Source organism: Nuphar pumila, chromosome 9 (genome assembly GCF_984573655.1).
Source record: "Nuphar pumila chromosome 9, dmNupPumi1.hap1.1, whole genome shotgun sequence".
In the NCBI taxonomy this organism is placed as follows: domain Eukaryota; kingdom Viridiplantae; phylum Streptophyta; class Magnoliopsida; order Nymphaeales; family Nymphaeaceae; genus Nuphar; species Nuphar pumila.
This window is the reverse complement of record NC_143257.1, coordinates 63,376,823-63,394,544: the sequence shown is the minus strand read 5'-3', so window position 1 is coordinate 63,394,544 and position 17,722 is coordinate 63,376,823. Positions and strand designations below refer to the sequence as shown.

The window sequence follows — 17,722 nt, the reverse complement described above, 5'->3', positions numbered from 1 at the left end:
GATTTTAAAATTTCGTTAGTTGGAAAGAAGGGGATGCAACTTTAAATTTAGAAGACTTTATTTCAAACTTTTACAAAAAGGGCTCCGAATTTCTCCACATCTTTCTAAATTTTGCCTTGAAGGACCATTTTCTTCTATGTCTTGAAATCAAACCAAATTTTGCTTCGTGTTTTCTAAACTAACCTATAATTAGGAAAATCCCAAAAAGAATTTATTTTAGCTTTTATTTCAAATAAATGACGTGGGACCTGCCTTGAGGTGGTGTTACATTCAAATTCTCAATTACTTCTCTTATTTTCAAAACAGTGCCCATCCGAAGGTGGCACCAATGTGTAAATTTTTTTTTTAACTTAATTTTCAATTCTAGTTGTTCTAATAAAATAATAAGTGGGCCCACACATAGGTGGTGCCTCACTAAAATTCCCTGTAGAGAAATCTTATTTCAAAAGGTTTTCTTTATTTTACGTTTTTTTATTACTTTTCGGCTGAGGTGGCACCACCTTAAAAAAAAAATTCCCTTTATCGTTTTACCCACCCTCTGTCTTTTACCTTTTTCAACCCCAAAAGGGAACCATCGTGAAAACCCTTGTCTTTACCTAAGCTTTGAACCCAATTTTTTTCCCTTCAGAAAATAACGCCATCCTCTTCTCAACGATTGGCGAACTTCAAAATTTTTTGAAAGTTTGTTTGAAGATTTTCAAATGTTTTCAAAATTCAGTTCGGATGATTTCAAAACACCCGATTTTTCTGTAAAAAGGGCTGGAAATTTTTTAAAAGCAAACCCCGTTGGGAGAAGAGGGCATCGACGATTTCTTTTATTCCCATCTCTCGTTACGAGAGAAAAAAAAGAAATAATTTATACAAGGCAAGGCCGACAACCCTAAACCTAAACAAGTTGGGTCTGATCCATAGGAAACCGAGTCTCAAACATAAGCCCAAAAAAAAGTTCTTTCGAGGGGCACTGCCCTCCACGACCCCCCGCCAGGGGCGGCCCTCGTCCACTGACCACGCAGCGGGAGCCCCCGGACCCCCCTTCTTGCAAAGGCAAAAACTTTGAATCAGGCTCCACAACTCATCAGGCAGAAACAAGAAGGCGGCCATGTGTTATAACACAAGCTAAAAACAAAGGCGAAACATGAAAATCTATTTACAGGGAGCGGGAGGACATTTTCATCCACCACATATCTATCTTATCGGAGGACATTTTCTGTCAAAAGCATATCTACCTTTTTTATATGTTATTTTATTATAAAGTCATCGTGGGCAACATTGGCATATGAATTATCGCGGGTCTCAAGATATTCCTCCGTATACACAAGAACACACAAATTTGTGTTTCGGGGAGAACACACACCACCCTCTGATTCATATGACACCATGGGCTTAAAAAAAAGAAGAGATGAGGTATCCCCATCAAGTGGGTCCCACTCCTATCCCTCTAAAAATTCAAAATTTCATGAGCTCCTAGGTGTTGGGTCTAGCTCAACCCATTCGAAAATGGGTTGGTCCAAGATCCGCAATCCCATAGGGAAAAGCCCTACCCCAAAAGCCTTCAAATATATTTTTTATTTTTTATTTTCTATCTTATATATTTTTGAAACACTAAAACACTTAATTGGTCTTCACTTTGGATCCTCAATTGGATTCAGATCCGATTGGGTTCAATCCAACCCAACGAATATAGAAATAATTTATTTTACTCAACTCTTGACTAATTATTTCTACTGATCATTATTTTTATCACTTTCATAGTTAAGTAAGTTTTGCAAGGTAATTAGCCATCAAATTAATTAATTCAACCAATAAATTAAATTTTTTTTTTTGCTAAATAATCAAGTTTCTTAATTTATTTGTCAAATAGCTACCAATTGTCAACTGTACCAAAGTTAAACCAAGAATACTAGTAATTAAACACAATTCAATCACACAGGTCAATTGATTCATAATTTTTGCATTGATCATCGAAATTCCCATTTAAAATTCAAAAATTTTGCGGATCTTGCGATTAATTAACTTATAGGATCTAACAATTTTCAGCAGACTTGAACATGAATTAGATCGGGTCGGGTTTGGGGTACTTTTAAACCTAAAGCAGAATGGAGTCTGACCCGACCCGGTTACACCCCTAAATGGAAATAGTTGCGCCGTGCGAGGTTTCGACTTTTCTCTCGAAGGTTGGATGATAACGATTCTCAACTCATTTCACTCAAGTGCGAGCACAAAAAAGTTACAAGGGAGGTGGAAGACGAGGAGATTGTTTGCGAACTGACGACGGAGATGAGATGGCTACCATCTCACTCAACGTGAGCCGTCTGGCTTATTACCGCTCATCACCATCGCCACCACCGGTACCAGCCGCCCTCCTCCGCCGCCCCAATCTCATGCGAGTAGTACAACCAATGCCCAACAACCACCCTCTCATAAGGAAATCGGCCACCACCACCGCCATTCATTCTGATGCTGTCGTCCCGCACAGGAACTCCAAGGCCGCCTCCCAGCAGCTAGGCTACGCGCTCAGGTTCCTGAAGAAGGATGCCAGCACAGAAAATGCGAAGCATTTCCTCAAACAGTTGGAGTGCGATGCACTGGATTTCCATTCCATCGCCTTCCTCATCCGTGCCTACGGTTACCTTGGCCTCTACGACGACCTCTCCAAGTTCGCCAAGAGGGTCGACGCCCTCCTCGACGAGGTGACCTCCAACCTCCTGATCGTCGAATTCTCCAGAGCTGGCCTCGTGGGCAGGATGGAAGACCAAGCGCGGAGGCTTCCCCTTTCTCGCTTCTCGCTCAAACCCTCGACCAAGATCGCAATGGTGGAGGTGTACGCCGATCTGGGCTGTCTGGAGAAGATGGACGACGCCTTCTTCTTATTCTCCTCCTCCTCGAAACAGAGAGTTACTCCCCCAGAAGAGCGCCTAATTCGGAAGATGGCGATGGTGTATACAGAAAATTACAGATTCTCTCGGTTGGAGGATTTGGGGATCGAAGTTTCGTCGAGAACTGGAAGAAGAACTCGCCTCGCTTGGTGCCTGATGCTGCTCTCGCGCGCCTGCGCGCTGAGTCGGAAGGGAATGGGCTCCGTGGTGGAGGAGATGAAGGTTGCCGGCGTCTGGACGCAGGACGTCTCCTTCGCGAACGCGGTGGCGCTGGCCTACCTCAAGATGAAGGACTCCAAGAGCCTCACTTGGTGGTTGGCTTCACAGTTTCATCTTCCCCTTCTTGATGGTGGTGGTGGTGGGCGAAGGCTTCGACCGGACATGGTGACCTTCGGCGTCGCTGTGGACGCTTGCTGCAGTGGGTGGAGGGGTGTTGGAGGCGTGCTGCAACGCTGGGTGAAGAGGGGAATCTTGAATGAGGCTGCGCAGACGAGAACGGATCCTCTGGTGATTGCAGCGTTTGGGAAAGGGCGGTTCATTAGGATCTGTGAGGAGCAGTACATGTCTTTGGATATAGGTTCCAAGGAGAAGGGAATGAGTGGTTGGTCATACCAAGAGCTACTGAGCTTGGTCTTTCCTCGTCCTAGTGATGGGAGGGTGGTGTATGTCCCCCTCCCCCCGATGATTCACTGAATCCACGTCTCTGTTCGGGGCTTTGAATGAGCACCATGTATACAAGCACATGGGGCTTGTATTCCCGTGTATGTTGACATCACTAAGCATTGGAGTCTGGTGTGGTTGCAAAGACGTCAGTACCCTTTCTTGCTATTCTTCTTATAAAGTGATGGTTTGAGAAAATGACAAAAATGCTCTTTATTCAAAAAAGAAAAAACAAACAATTCAAAAAAAGGATAAACATGTCCTCCATTGTTGACTCTTCAAAGTCTTCTTCTTCTTTCTCCGTAAAATACTTTTAAACCCTCTCTCTCTAGAGAAGAAATCAATGAAGGCAAAGAAATCTCTCTGGAGAAGGCCATGAACATCAACCCTCTCACTCTCTCTCCCTTCTCTCTCTATTTCTGTGCACATCCAACAGACGATCCTACATTGCTCCATCAAACACCGACTGACCTGCACACTGACTATAGCATCGTTCAATTTTATGAGTTGTGGAGCTTGATTCATAGTTTTTGCCCTTACAGGAAGGGCTTTGGGGGCTCCTCCCAGCATGGGTAACATCATTCAAGTTGATTAGTTGTGGAGCCTGATTTAGAGTTTTTACCCTTACAGGATGGGGTCCCGGGGGCTCCTCCCCCCGGCGCGGATCTCGGGGGGGCCGCCCATAGCGGGGGGGTCCAGGGGGCGGGGGACCCTGGCGGGGGTCAGCGGGTGGGGGGGTCTAGGGGGCTGCCCCTGACGGGGGCTCGGGGGGCAGCGCCCTCTGGACCAATTTTTTTTGGGGCCTTCCAACAGCGATTTGTAGTATTATCGGGCTTTCCTACAATGATTTGTAGTATTTTTGGGTCCCCAATGAGCCCCACAACGATTTATAGTGTTATTCGGTTTTTCAACAGCGATTTGTAGTGTCTTCCGCAAATCGCTATAGCGATTTATAGTGTTTTTGGATCTCACTATAGCGATTTGTAGTGTATTTCGCAAATCGCTATAACGATTTATAATATTTTTGGATCTCACTATAGCGATTTGTAGTGTCTTCCGCAGATCGCTATAGCGATTTATAGTGTTTTTTAATCTCACTATAGCGATTTGTAGTGTCTTCCGCAAATCGCTATAGCGATTTATAGTGTTTTTGGATCTCACTATAGCGATTTGTAGTGTCTTCCACAAATCGCTATAGCGATTTATATTGTTTTTGAATCTCGCTTGACATCCACATCTTGATTCTGACATGCTCCTTATTGGATTTTCCATTGATTTCTTCCAATCTTGCTTGGAACAAACATGTCTTTCTCACCACGACACCCTATGCATTTTTTGACCACGACACCCGGGACCCGTGCCGGGGGAGCCCCCGGACCCCCCTCCTGTAAGGGCAAAAACTCTAAATCAGGCTCCACAACGAATCAAGTTGAACGATGCTACCCACGCTGGAGGAGCCCCCAAACCCTTCTCCTGTAAGGGAAAAAACTATGAATCAAGCTCCACAACGAATTAAGTTGAACGATACTACCCACGCTGGGAGGAGCCCCCAAACCCTTCTCCTGTAAGGGCAAAAACTCTGAATCAGGCTCCACAACGAATCAAGTTGAACGATGCTACCCACGCTAAGAGGAGCCCCCAAACCCTTCTCTTGTAAGGGCAAAAACTCTGAATCAGGCTCCACAACGAATCAAGTTGAACGATGCTATCCACGCTGGGAGGAGCCTCCACTGTAAGGGCAAAAACTCTAAATCAGGCTCCATAATGAATCAAGTTGAACGATGCTACCCACGCTGAGAGGAGCCCCCAAACTCTTCTCCTGTAAGGGCAAAAACTCTGAATCAGGCTCCACAACGAATCAAGTTGAACGATGCTACCCACGCTGGGAGGAGCCCCCAAACCCTCCTCCTGTAAGGGCAAAAACTTTGAATCAGGCTCCACAACGAATCAAGTTGAACGATGCTATCCACGTTGGGAGAAGCCCCCAAACCCTCCTCCTATAAGAGCAAAAACTCTAAATCAAGCTCCACAACTAATCAAGTTGAATGATGCTACCCACGCTGGGAGGAGCCCTCAGACCCCCCTTTCTGTAAGGGTAAAAACTCTGAATCAGACTCCACAACTCTTCAAGTTGAATGATGCTACCCACGCTGGGAGGAGCCCCCAGACCCCTCTCCTGTAAGGGTACAAACTCTGAATCAGGATCTACAACTCATTTAGTTGAATGATGCTACCCACGCTGGGATGAGCCCCCAAACCCTCCTCCTGTAAGGGTAAAAACTCTGAATCAGGCTCCATAACAGTCAATGTGCAGGTCAGTCGGTGCTTGATGAAGCAATGTAGGATCTTCTGCTGGATCTGCATAAAAGCAGAAATAGAAGGAAGAAAGAGAGTGAGAGGGTTGATGTTCATGGCCTCCTCCTGGGGAGATTTCTTTCTTGGATAATCCTGCAGTGCAGAGTCTGGGTCTTAAATAATCATATTCGGAGCACTTAAGTCTTTACAACCACTCATTTTCAAGAATCGTCATTTTTTTTGGCACCAATGGAGGAGAGGGTACTTAAGTCTTTGCAATCGCATAAAACTCCAACTTTAATTAATGCTGACAAACATGGGGATACGAGACGCACATGCTTACATACGTGGTGCACTTTGGGACCCCCGAACATGAGATGTAGCTAACTCCCCTGTTCGGGGGGGGAACATATAACCTGCTTCGCCTAGTGATAGACTGATAGGTACTTAAATTGTTTTTTTATAGACAAGATGGGTTTGTGGTTTGGGGCTTGGGGCTGGTAAACGAGTCTAATTAGCCAAGGTTGATGTGTTCAAGGTTTGCTCATTCTTGTGAGGTGTAGTTTGTGCTTATAATGAGTCTGAGCTAAATAAGCCAGGCCCATGCTGGTTTATTTACAGAAAAAAAAATTGTTTCAAAGTTATAAGTATTATTGTTACAATGGCAAATCAAATACTTCAATTATTCGTTCTACAGTATTAAAATGTATCTAAAATATATTTAGTACTACTTAACAAGCTTATATGAGTGATAACGGAGATGAAGACCTATTGTTTGTATTCAGCTTGTCGAACCTATTTTACAAGTTCGAATGTGTTCTTTATGAGCGAGCCGAGTGACTGGGCTTGTTTTCAAGCCATAAGCATGTTGCAGGATAATTCTAGTATTGTGGGATTCTAACCTAAGACCATTCAGTTATGATAGCATGACCCAACTGTCTTTCTATCTCATTCCCTCTAGATAGTTAAAGCGTATATGATTAATTGTCATGCAAAAGGCGATAAGATTTTACTTATGTATTTGTTGCTTTCTTCTTTTTTAGTGTAATGATGTTCTTTATGCAAAATTATTACGTCTATGAGTGTAATAGCTGAAATTCATTATGAAATAATCGAATATGATGTCATTAAGGGGTTTGTAGCACGCCCCGATGTTTGGCTTCAGGTCAACGGAGGAGAACTAATTTTTCTAGTTCTTCAAATATAAGATGGTCGTAAATATGGATGAAGATGAATTCATTTGGGGAGGGATGGTTGGTCAGATTTCTCATTGCCAAAGTAGTTACATTGACTATTTTCTATATGTATACTATTTATAAAGAAGCAATGAAGAGCAGTAGCGAACAAAACATTGAGAACATTGTAAAAATTTTGATTTTGAAAAGTGAGGATCTTGGGTCCAACCAGAGTACCAGGAATTAAGGCACTTTCTGTGTATATCTGAGATCCTTAAAAGGCGAGGATCTTCATTTGAGAACCTTATTGAACAATCAGGGGCCAACTAGAGCTTAATGCAAATTTCATTCCCTTATAATATTGGGTGGTTTCCTATTTTTTGTTGTTATGCAGTCCTTGTTCTTGGAACCTATTATTGAGAAATTATTCTATAACTTAATGTTTTAGAAATAGATTGGAACACATATTAAGTTGATGCCAACGTTGTTATGATGTTGATATTTGTAATTATCACCGCAAATGAAGATAACTGGTTTGTGAGAAGAATGTGTTTGAAGGTGGAAGACTCAAGTTATCATGTTTGAGGAGCCATTATGACCCAAGAAATGAGAGGAGAATGAAAGAGAAGCTACCCTGTTTTGGAAGGATGGGCGGTCATAGGGTGGACAACAGAATGAGAGCATTTTTGTTTTATTTTTTTTGGCATATGCTCATTGATGATGCATGAAATGCACATCATTATTATTTAATAGTCATGCATTTTCACATGTTTTTAATGGTTTAGAACCCATGAATGGATGTATTTAGATGCAAAAGAGGTCTCAATTCGAATTTCACTCGAATCAGAGTTAAAATGAGGAAAATGTCATATTTTCAGTGTTTCAGAGTGATTTTTGATGCAGAGCGGATCCAGATCCAACCCAGAAACTCAAATTTGGATCTTGGACTAGATCCAAACCTTATTTTTACCCAAACCCACGTGATTTAAAGTGATTTTCAAGAATGTTTTCCCAAAACTACCTCTTTCTAACTCGTTTTGGTAGTTTAGTATAAATAATAAATAGTTTAGGTGTTTAGTTAAAAATAACTTTGTAGTTAGGTGGCTCTTTGAATTAGTTAGAACTTACATAGTATAAAAAGTCTGAAAAAAATGATTCACACATTTTTCGAGTTGGAGAAACCCCCCCCCCCCCCTATTCCCTTCTCTCACCTCTCCACCCTTTTCTTTTTCTTTTCATCTTATTTCCCTTCTCCCTCTTCATTTTCTTTCCTCCATATTGTTTCGTAACTCTTTCTTGCATGTGTATGCTATGTTTTTGCAGATTGCAGACCTAAGGAAATTGTCCCCATCGGTATGTTGTCTACATCCACAGGGAGGACCGATCCTCTCCCCAGCGCGATCTTCTTCTTCTTCTTCTAACCCTCTTGAATCAACTTCCGGATGGGTGCAGCTGCAAGAATCCATAGCATCGGTGTGCAAGGCTGTGCTGGGCATGAATCCAACCTCCATCAACCACTCTACCTTACCCCCTCCCTCGTCGAATCTCCCTTGAGGTAGATCTTCTCTTCCTCTTCTCTTTTAGCGTAGATCGGGTCTACCCGTGTGAGTCAAGTCCTACCCGATTATGTTTTCATTTTTTGATTTTGATCACAGTAAGTAAGCATCTTGAAACCACATTTTCTATAGGTCTAAAATCGAGTCTTAGTCTGTAAAAAAATAAATTTGTGTTAGTATTTGTGAAAAACGTAAATTAGCAAAAATCGGCTAGATGAAGTCTAGCTGATTTTTGCTATTCACGTTTTTGCTGTTTCTATAAATTCTTTTTAGATTTAATCCTAGCCTTCATAATAACGTGTTATCAGTAAAAAAGGTTGTTGTTAATCCAAGAATAGTCTAGATTAATTCCTGAAATCATTAGTCAGTCGATTGGATTAAACATAACCGATTTTATCTTTTAGTTCCAATCGGTTGGTAGTTTGTAGCTTGCAAATATATTTCATTTTTTTTAGTTTAGTTTCTGGTTGTTTATATTTTAGCATTTGCAAATCTGTAGTGACAGTCTTAGGATCGAGTCCGTTTTATATTTTAGCAGATATAAAAAAATCTGTTTCTAAATTAGATTTTCATTTTAGTTAGAATTTGAGTTTTGCTTGTGTTGAAAAGTCAGATCTCAAAGGTTGTCGTCTTCCTCAAAGAGGACGAAAACCATTGATGATTCAACAGAGGTCCTAGATACTTTCAATAAATGTCATTAGGTTTAGGAAGGTCGTGTATAGGGTCTAGGTTCAATGAATTGTAGATTTGGTAAGTATTAACCACTAATTAGCTAATTTAGTTGTATTAATTTTTGTTTTGGCAAGGTTACACACATTCTTCCATTTAACATTTCTCATGCATTAGTTACTTTGGTCTTGCATAGTGTAGAGCATATCATATTACATGTAGCTAATTTTTCAATTTCGAAATTTCGATTAGAGGGAAATTTTGGTTTTGCAACTAAATGACAATTTTAGATATATTTGTGGGTTTCCAATTTTGTGAATTTTCAAGAAGTGTTGCTCTCTCTGGTGTAGAGTCCACCCAAGAGGATCTCTTCATTTTTTCCATTTAGGCAACGAGACTCGATTTTCAAAAGCTTGCTTAAAAACCTTCTTGTATTATTTGAGAAAGAACATCTTATTTCCTTTTCAAGGCAAAAACGTTTGGGCCATTTGGGCCTGATGTTTTTAACTTTAAAAAGTCAAGGCATACTCTACTTTTCTAATTAAGTAAAGGTGATTTAATTGTTAAATCACTTTCTTAATCCTTTTGCATTTGCTTTGAGAAGGAGGATCAAATGTTTTTGGTAAGTCTAAAACCGTGTGGACCAATAGGGCTGACAAATGGGACTTGGTTTGGTAAGTGAATGTCCTAAGGTATGAGTAAATTGGGGTCCACATATTTCCAATTGAGTCAATATTTATTAATGCCCTTTTTGTATTTGGTTACTTAGCCTAGTATAATTAATAGCACATTTTCTAACTTAAGTAAGTTGAGTTAGGCATGTAGTTTAGTGCATCTCATTACATATCTCATATTAGTTAATTGCACATTGACATTTAGGGAGTTCTAGGCGTGAGTCCCCTTTGTCATAGCAAAACCCTAATCGTCTTAGGCAACTAACCCTATTTAGGTTTAGTTAGTTTATAACCTTAATTGAAAATTAGTTTTAAATTTAATTTTTCTTTTTCAAGTTAATTAATTAGTTTACATTAAGTAATTGCATTAGGTTAGTTAATGTCATTAATTTAGTTAGTCTAATTCATAGTTGTATTTTAATTTAAGTTAGGTTAGCAAGTTCATGTACTTAGAATTTGATTGTCGAGTAATTTGCATTTCTTTAAAGTAATATAGGTGATTATTTTAGATTTCATTTACTTAGTTTAATTAATGTTAATTACTGTTATTTTGTTAGTCTTAGGTCTGTAAATAACTGTTTTGCAAGTGTTTCAATATAATAGTGCATGCATTGAATTAATAGATTTGAATAGCACACTAAAGTAAAAACTAGATTTGCACCATTTTGCACTCGTTATTTTATGTGCAATTTTTTGAGTTTTTCTGGAATTCTTGTTCTATTCTATTCACTGATTTGTTAACTGATTGCAAACAAAAAATAAGCTCATTTTGAATTGATTTGGTTTGAGTTTTAAGCATTTTGCGAAAACAGGTTTTTCAGATTTCTAAATTTCGGGACAAATGATTTCCAGAATTTTACCAGATTTGAAACACTTATATCTCGAGCTTCCGAATGAGTTTTTTAAATCTGTAAAATCTAACAGATTCTTGAATCTGTCAGGAACAGAACAAAAGAAAAATTAGTGAATTAAGACTTTTTTTGCCCTTCCAACCATTCTGTTTGCGAAAACCTATTAGATTTTAAGTTTGCACTATATCAAGGGCAAAACAGTCATTTTGATAAATAGTTGATTTTCGGTAGTTTTCTTATTTTTCTACATGACAGTTAGTGTAATTAGAGTAGTTAGCTTAGTTAGACTTAATTTTATTAGTTAATTTAATTTGATTTTGCAGTGTATTTTAATGTTTGGCTTAATTATAATTTAGCTTTAGTAATTAATTTCAGAAGTAGTTTTAGTTGTAATTTAGAATTAATTATTGAATTGTTACTAACTTTTATTTTTTTTTGTTTTAGGTTGATAAGTTAACTTCAAGTCAACAGGTCTATTCAAAATGAGAGTGTGAATGCACATATGGTGAAAAGACAAAAATTCCCCTGGCAATCTGGAGAAGACCTTAGCAACCTGTTTTAGTTAATTTTTTTATTTTAGTTTGTAATTGTACTAGATTTGTAATATTTAACTTAGTTGTAAACAATTCTGATATTAATAAATTGTAATTTTTAGAGATAATTGTGAATATTTCCCGTTCCCTGAGGATTCGACCCGTACTCGCCACAAAAGTGGAAAGTCAGTTTTTATTATTTTTGGTTGATGATTTTTCAAATCTTTTCCTGAAAAATATCTTTTAAAAATACCATTTCAAAAGTTCAACCACTCATTCATCAATAGTGGTGGAAAGACGATTCATGAATCGTACTTAGAACTATTACATTACTTGGATCACATCAATGAATATACATGGAAAGCCACCGCATTAGCACAGTTATATGTAGGTTTAAATAGTGTGAGGCATGAAATATTTAACATCTCCAGCAAGGGGTTGTTGGAAGTATTTATTCCTTCATTGCACCTAAACTTTTTATTTATATTTAAACAATATTTAACATTATTATTATACTATACTGTCTATTAATATGTATTAATTATTGTATTGATTTCTTGCAGGTTTGGATATAGGAGCACATATCCATTAAAAGACCCTGAGACGTGATTGTCATTCTGAATTTTCACATATTGTAACGTGGAGTCTATTACGCAACAAGGAGGAGGAGAATAATCGAAAAGCAAAATTGATGGACTATTTATGAATTTTCATGTTTGAAGTTAGGTAACTCTGCAACTTAATGATTTACAAACAATGAACAATATTTGCGAATGTATACATTAGTTGTGAAAGTTGTTTTGAACTTAGGTAACTGTGTACTTAAACAAGACCTGCATTGTAATACTCATAAACTTTTTAAAAATTTTAAATAAATAAAAAGGAGATTTTTTGGAAATTATTTTGACATTTAATTTATAATAAATAAATATTTTTAGGATAATTATTTAGTAATTATTTGTTGGTTATATTTAATCGATGAATTAAATATTTTTGAAAGCGTAAATCTAAATTATATAGGTTTTTTAGAGGTCGAAAGAGGTATTCAAATTTGGATCTTAGTAAAGATCCAATCAAGATTCACATATGAAAATTTGAATTCAGAATATTCATTTGGAACATGTTGGATCCAATAGATCCAAAAGTCATTTGGGTTTGAATCTTAATGGATCCACACGAGTCAATCCACGCAAAACGATTTTGGACTTGATATGTTTGTATCCTTAATTGGATCTAGGGAATCCAAATGGATCAATGCACTTGATTGGGATTGGATCCACTTGCACATCCAATCCAAATTAAAACTAAATTAGTTTGAATCTTAGCAAAGATCCAACGAAACTGACCCACATAATTTCAAGTTGAAAGATCCAATTTGGAGCACACTTGGACCCGTTGGATTCAATAGATTCAAAAGTCATTTGGATTCTTATTTTTTATCTTAGCAGAGATCCAAATGGGTTAAACAACCCGAATTGGTTTTGAACCCGGTGTGGGGAGGGGGATCCACACTATTTGGATCCTTGAGTTATGCTTGGGGGTGGTGGACCAACCCATAGGAAATGGTTGGGTTTGACCCAAGTGGGTCTCACCAAACCCCATCCCTTCACTGTCTCTTCATCTCAACCGCTCAACCCCTCTTTCACCGAAGCAGGTTATATGTCCCCCCCTTCCCCCTCCCCCCAAAGATGCACTGTAGAAAATGTTCCATGTTCGAGGGTCCGAATGAGTGCCATGTATATAAGCACGTGGGGCTTGTATCCCCGTGTGTGTCGGCATCACTTAGCGTGGGAGTGCGATGTTGTTGCACAGACTTAAGTACCCTTTCCTGCCATTCCTGCCATGAAATGACGGTTCGAAAAAAGGATAAAAATGTCTATCTAGAAAAGTGAAACGATGGTTCGAGATCCTCTATCTAGAAAAATGAAATGTCGGTTCTAGAAAAGGACAAAAATGTCCTCCATGTAGAAAAGGGAGGATGATGTTAACTCTTTTAAGTCAAAATGTTTCATTTTTGGCCTAAGCAGTAAACGTTTGCACCATATGCTCTAACAGGATCTTCCTTTGACGATGCACCATTTGCCGTCATCTTCTACTGCTGAAGCACCCTTTGCCATCATCTGCTACCGTTGGAGCACCCTTTGTCGTCGTCTGCTGCCACCGGAGCATCCTTTGCTATGGTTTGTGCAGTGGGAGCATCGCTGCCACCATCAACTGCATCTACCTTCTGGGTGTTTCTCCTCCACTGTCGGATTACCAAAACTCATGGTGTTTCAGTGAGTTTCATTTAAGGTTGCGTTATGTAAACAAATTGATTTGTAAATCTGAATTCTAAATCTTACAACTGGTTGTACTATTCATACTAAATAACACCTATTTTCATACTGAAACAAATTGATTTGTACTTATCCACCTTCTGAGCATTGAAAAATAGTTAGCATGATTTGTTCTTATAAAGGCCAAACCTTACAACGATATGTACTTATGAAGGCTAAATTTCTACAACGATTTATATGTTGGAATGCAACAATGATTTATACATTTAATGCAGTAGCGATTCATACATTTGATGCAATAACGATTTATATGTTTGAAGCAGTAGCGATGTGTATTTAAGATTTATGAAGTTACCACGATTTGTACTTAAGTTTGTTAAATCATACAACAATGTTTACTTATGAATCCCAAACGTTACAACGATATGTACTTATGAAGGTTGCGATTTCTACAATGATTTGTAAGTTTGAAGCAACAATGATTTATACATTTAAAGCAGTAGTGATGTGTATTTATGAAGTTATCTCGATTTGTACTTAAGTTTGCTAAATCTTACAACGATGTTTACTTATGAAGCTAAATATTGCGATGATTTGTAATGTTGGTGATTGTTTAACGAATGGGATAATTTGTAATGTTGGTGATTATTTAACGAATGAGATAATTTGTAATATTATATACTTGAGGAGACAGTTGTAACATATATTGATGCGGTTAAATTTATATGTTGTGCATGTTAGCAATGACTAAAGCTCGTAAGACAAGAAAGCCCCTGTTGTTCGATGGGATGGCTATTAGAGAAATTATCCGCCAGTCCCATATATATAAGCGTTATGAAAGGTACCAAAATATAATGAAGATTGAGAATAATAAAGATAGGGACAAAGCATTGGAATTGTATAATGCAAAGCATTATCCATCAAATATTGAGGTTGAAGAGAAAAGGAAGATGGATGAAGAAGAACTAAAGATGAAGAAGAAGAAGAAGGATGGCGAAGAGAAGGAAAAGCAAAGGAAGAAGGAGGAGAAAGTGAAAAGCAAAGGAAGAAAAGGCAAATGAAGAAGGGGGAGGAGGAGAGGGAAAGACAAAGGAAGAAGGAGCAGGAGAATGAAAAGCAAAGGAAGAAAAGGCAAATGAAGGAGGAGGAGGGGGATAGGAAAAGGCAAAGAAAGAATAAGGAGAAGGAGGAAAAGAATGAAAGGCAATTGAAGGAGGAGGAGAAAAAGAGGAAAAGGCAAAAAAATAATAAGGAGGAGGAAGAGAAGGAAAGGCAAAGGAAGAAGAAGAAGGAGAAGGAGGAAGAGAAGAAAAGGCAAATGATGAAGATGAAAGAGGAGAGGCAAAAGAAGAAGCATCAGGATGAGGAAGAGAAGGAAAGACAAAGGAAGGAGAAGGAGGACGAGAAAGAGAAAGAAAGGCAAAGAAAGGAGGTGAACGAGGAAGAGAATGAAAGGCAAAGGAAGGAGAAGGAGGACAGAGAAGAGAATGAAAGGAAAATGAAGAAGAAGGAGGATGAGGAAGAGAAGAAAAGGCAAAAGAAGGAGAACGAGGACGAGAAAGATAAGGAAAAAGAAAAGAAGAAGCAGGAGAAGGAAGAGAAGAAAAGGAAAAGAAAAAAGCAGGAGGAGGAAGAGAAGGAAAGAGAAAGGAAGGAAGAAGTAGAAAAACAAAGGAGGGAGGCGGCAGAGCGAAGGAAGGAAGAAGTAGAAAAACAGAGAAGGGAGGCGGCAGAGCGAAGGAATAACAAGAAAGGCAGAGGAGGAGAGAATGAATGGGGAACAAGAAAGTCAGAGGAGGGAGGAGGAGGAGCGAATGAATGGAGAACAAAAAAATCAGAGGAGGGAGGAGGAGGAGTGAATGAATGGGGAATAAGAAAGTCAGAGGAGGGAGGAGGATGAGTGAATGATGGAGCAATATGAAAGGCAGAGGATGGAGGAAGGGGATGAAGAGGAGAAAAGTATGACCAAGGTACGTAAATCGCTCATATCTGTCATGATTTAATATTACAGGTATTATTATGTATAGTGATTACTGTGATAGTGATTATTATGATAGCGATTACTATATATGGCGATTACTATAAACGATTTACTGTGATAGGTATTATTATGTAAAGTGATTACTGTAATAGCGATTACTATGTATAGTGATTACTGTGATAGTGATTACTGTGATAGTGATTACTATGAATGATTTACTATAATAGGTATTATTATGTATAGTGATTACTGTGATAGCGACTGTGCAACGATTATTATATATAGCGATTACTGTGTACAACGACGTGTAGAAGTACAAATGGGACTAATTTTGATTTGATACAAATATGTTATTTTATGTTATAGGGAGGTCAGAAGAGAAGTAGAGCACCAGGTGAAAAGCTCAGAGGGTGGTGTCAGTAGCTTGTAGTTTTGTCGTGGTATGGACAACTGAGTGAATATCAGAAGGATTGATTATGAAATATGCACTTCGGCGGCCTTCTGAATGAGCATTATTTTGAAACATACTTGAACACCATGACCCATCTGGTAAATAAGTGAAATCATAAGACGAACACATTCCAGTTTGATTCTTTTGAGATCACCATGACCCTAGAAGATGTGGCACGAATTACAGGTCTTAAGTGCCATGAAAGTGCTGTCCTATTGCGGCATTCAAACTATAATGCATAGGACAAGTGCACAGCCTTTCTAGGAATGTCTATGGAGGACTAGGGTTAATGTATATCTGGTGGAAGCAATTCCACATCGATGAAAGTTCCTTCTTTCCGTAATAAATGGGAAGGTCGGTCCGCTACATGTGCATCTAAAAGAGTTGACCAAGAGTTGCATAACTTGTTTATTTTTTCGGACTTACTTTATTTTCGGATTTGTCTGGTTTGAGGTTAAATTACCTGTGACTGTAGTTCTTGAAAGACTTAGATGAAGTCAAAAACTATGCATGGGGTGTTGCTATGCTTGTACACTTATACAGTCAACTTTACCGTGCGAGTAAGGGTACAAAAACCGTCGTAGGGTTTTTGCCATTTGTTTAGGTAATTGTTTATTACATATTTGGTAGTTGTAGACTAAGATCGTTGAAGGTTATAGTCTTACTAATATATTGATTTTGTAGGCCTGGGCATGGGAGCATATTGTCGCCTTGCATCCTCAGTGTGACTCTGCAATTTGTGGTTTTCCAAAGATCGACCAGTGGGCTAGAATAAATGTCAAGGGGGATAATGTTAAGTTCATTTTAGATGGTTTGCAATTAAATGATGTAAATGGTTTAAAATCATTTACAATTTCAGCATTTATCATTCATTAGTATAAATTGTTGAAATGTTTAGCATTCTTAAGTAATGATTGTTGTAGGATTTTGTATTCCTTACTACAAATCGTTATCACATTAGCATTCAGTAGTATAAATCGTTCTAATGTTTAACATTCTTAAATAATAAACATTGCAGGATTTTGTATTCCTTAGTACAAATCATTATCACTTTCACATTTAACTTTCATTAGTGTAAATCGTTGTAATCTTTAGCATTCTTAAGTAATGATCATTGCAGGATTTTGTCTTCGTTAGTACAAAGCGTTATCGTTTTAGCATTTAGCATTCGTTATTGTAAATTATTTTAGTACAAATCACTCATTAGTAACAGTCATTGTAATATATTTAACACTCGTTATTATAAATCATTTTAATATTTAGCATTCATTAGCATGAATAATTATGTCTATATCTAAAGCATAATCTCTAATGTATAGGTTGTGTGGAGACCGTACAGAGATGAGGAGGACAAGAACCAAGAAGTTGTTGCTGAGGCTACGAGACTATCTGGCTATTTAGCAAATCCAAAGTCGAGTTGCAGCATGGTAGTTGAGTTCTCCTACAAGTCGGCTTGGGACAGACTACCCCAAAGCAACCTGTGAAAGTGAGAAGGATGATGACTAGTGGTGGGGCCAGGAACATGAATTGGAGCGAACGCTTCAGGGAACAATTGGATAGCTGGTACAAAGGAGGTGTTCGTGCCATAACATATGATTATAAAGAACAACAATATGACCCCAACTATTTCAATAAATATTGAGAACCCATGAGTCAAAATCTGGAGATTGAGAAGAAGCAACATGAAAATATTAGGAACTCATGCGTCCCTCTTGTCCCCCATCA

At 38.5% G+C, this 17,722-nt stretch overlaps 1 protein-coding gene across 1 annotated transcript; it reads left to right on the top strand.

Moving 5' to 3' along the window:
- Positions 1-1,818: 1,818 nt before the first annotated feature.
- On the top strand, positions 1,819-3,630 carry LOC149828614 (Pentatricopeptide repeat (PPR) superfamily protein). The gene has a single exon (XM_090016906.1). It carries the CDS (start codon positions 2,283-2,285, stop codon positions 3,567-3,569), a length of 1,287 nt encoding a protein of 428 aa, XP_089873032.1. The 5' UTR covers positions 1,819-2,282; the 3' UTR covers positions 3,570-3,630.
- Positions 3,631-17,722: the final 14,092 nt, after the last annotated feature.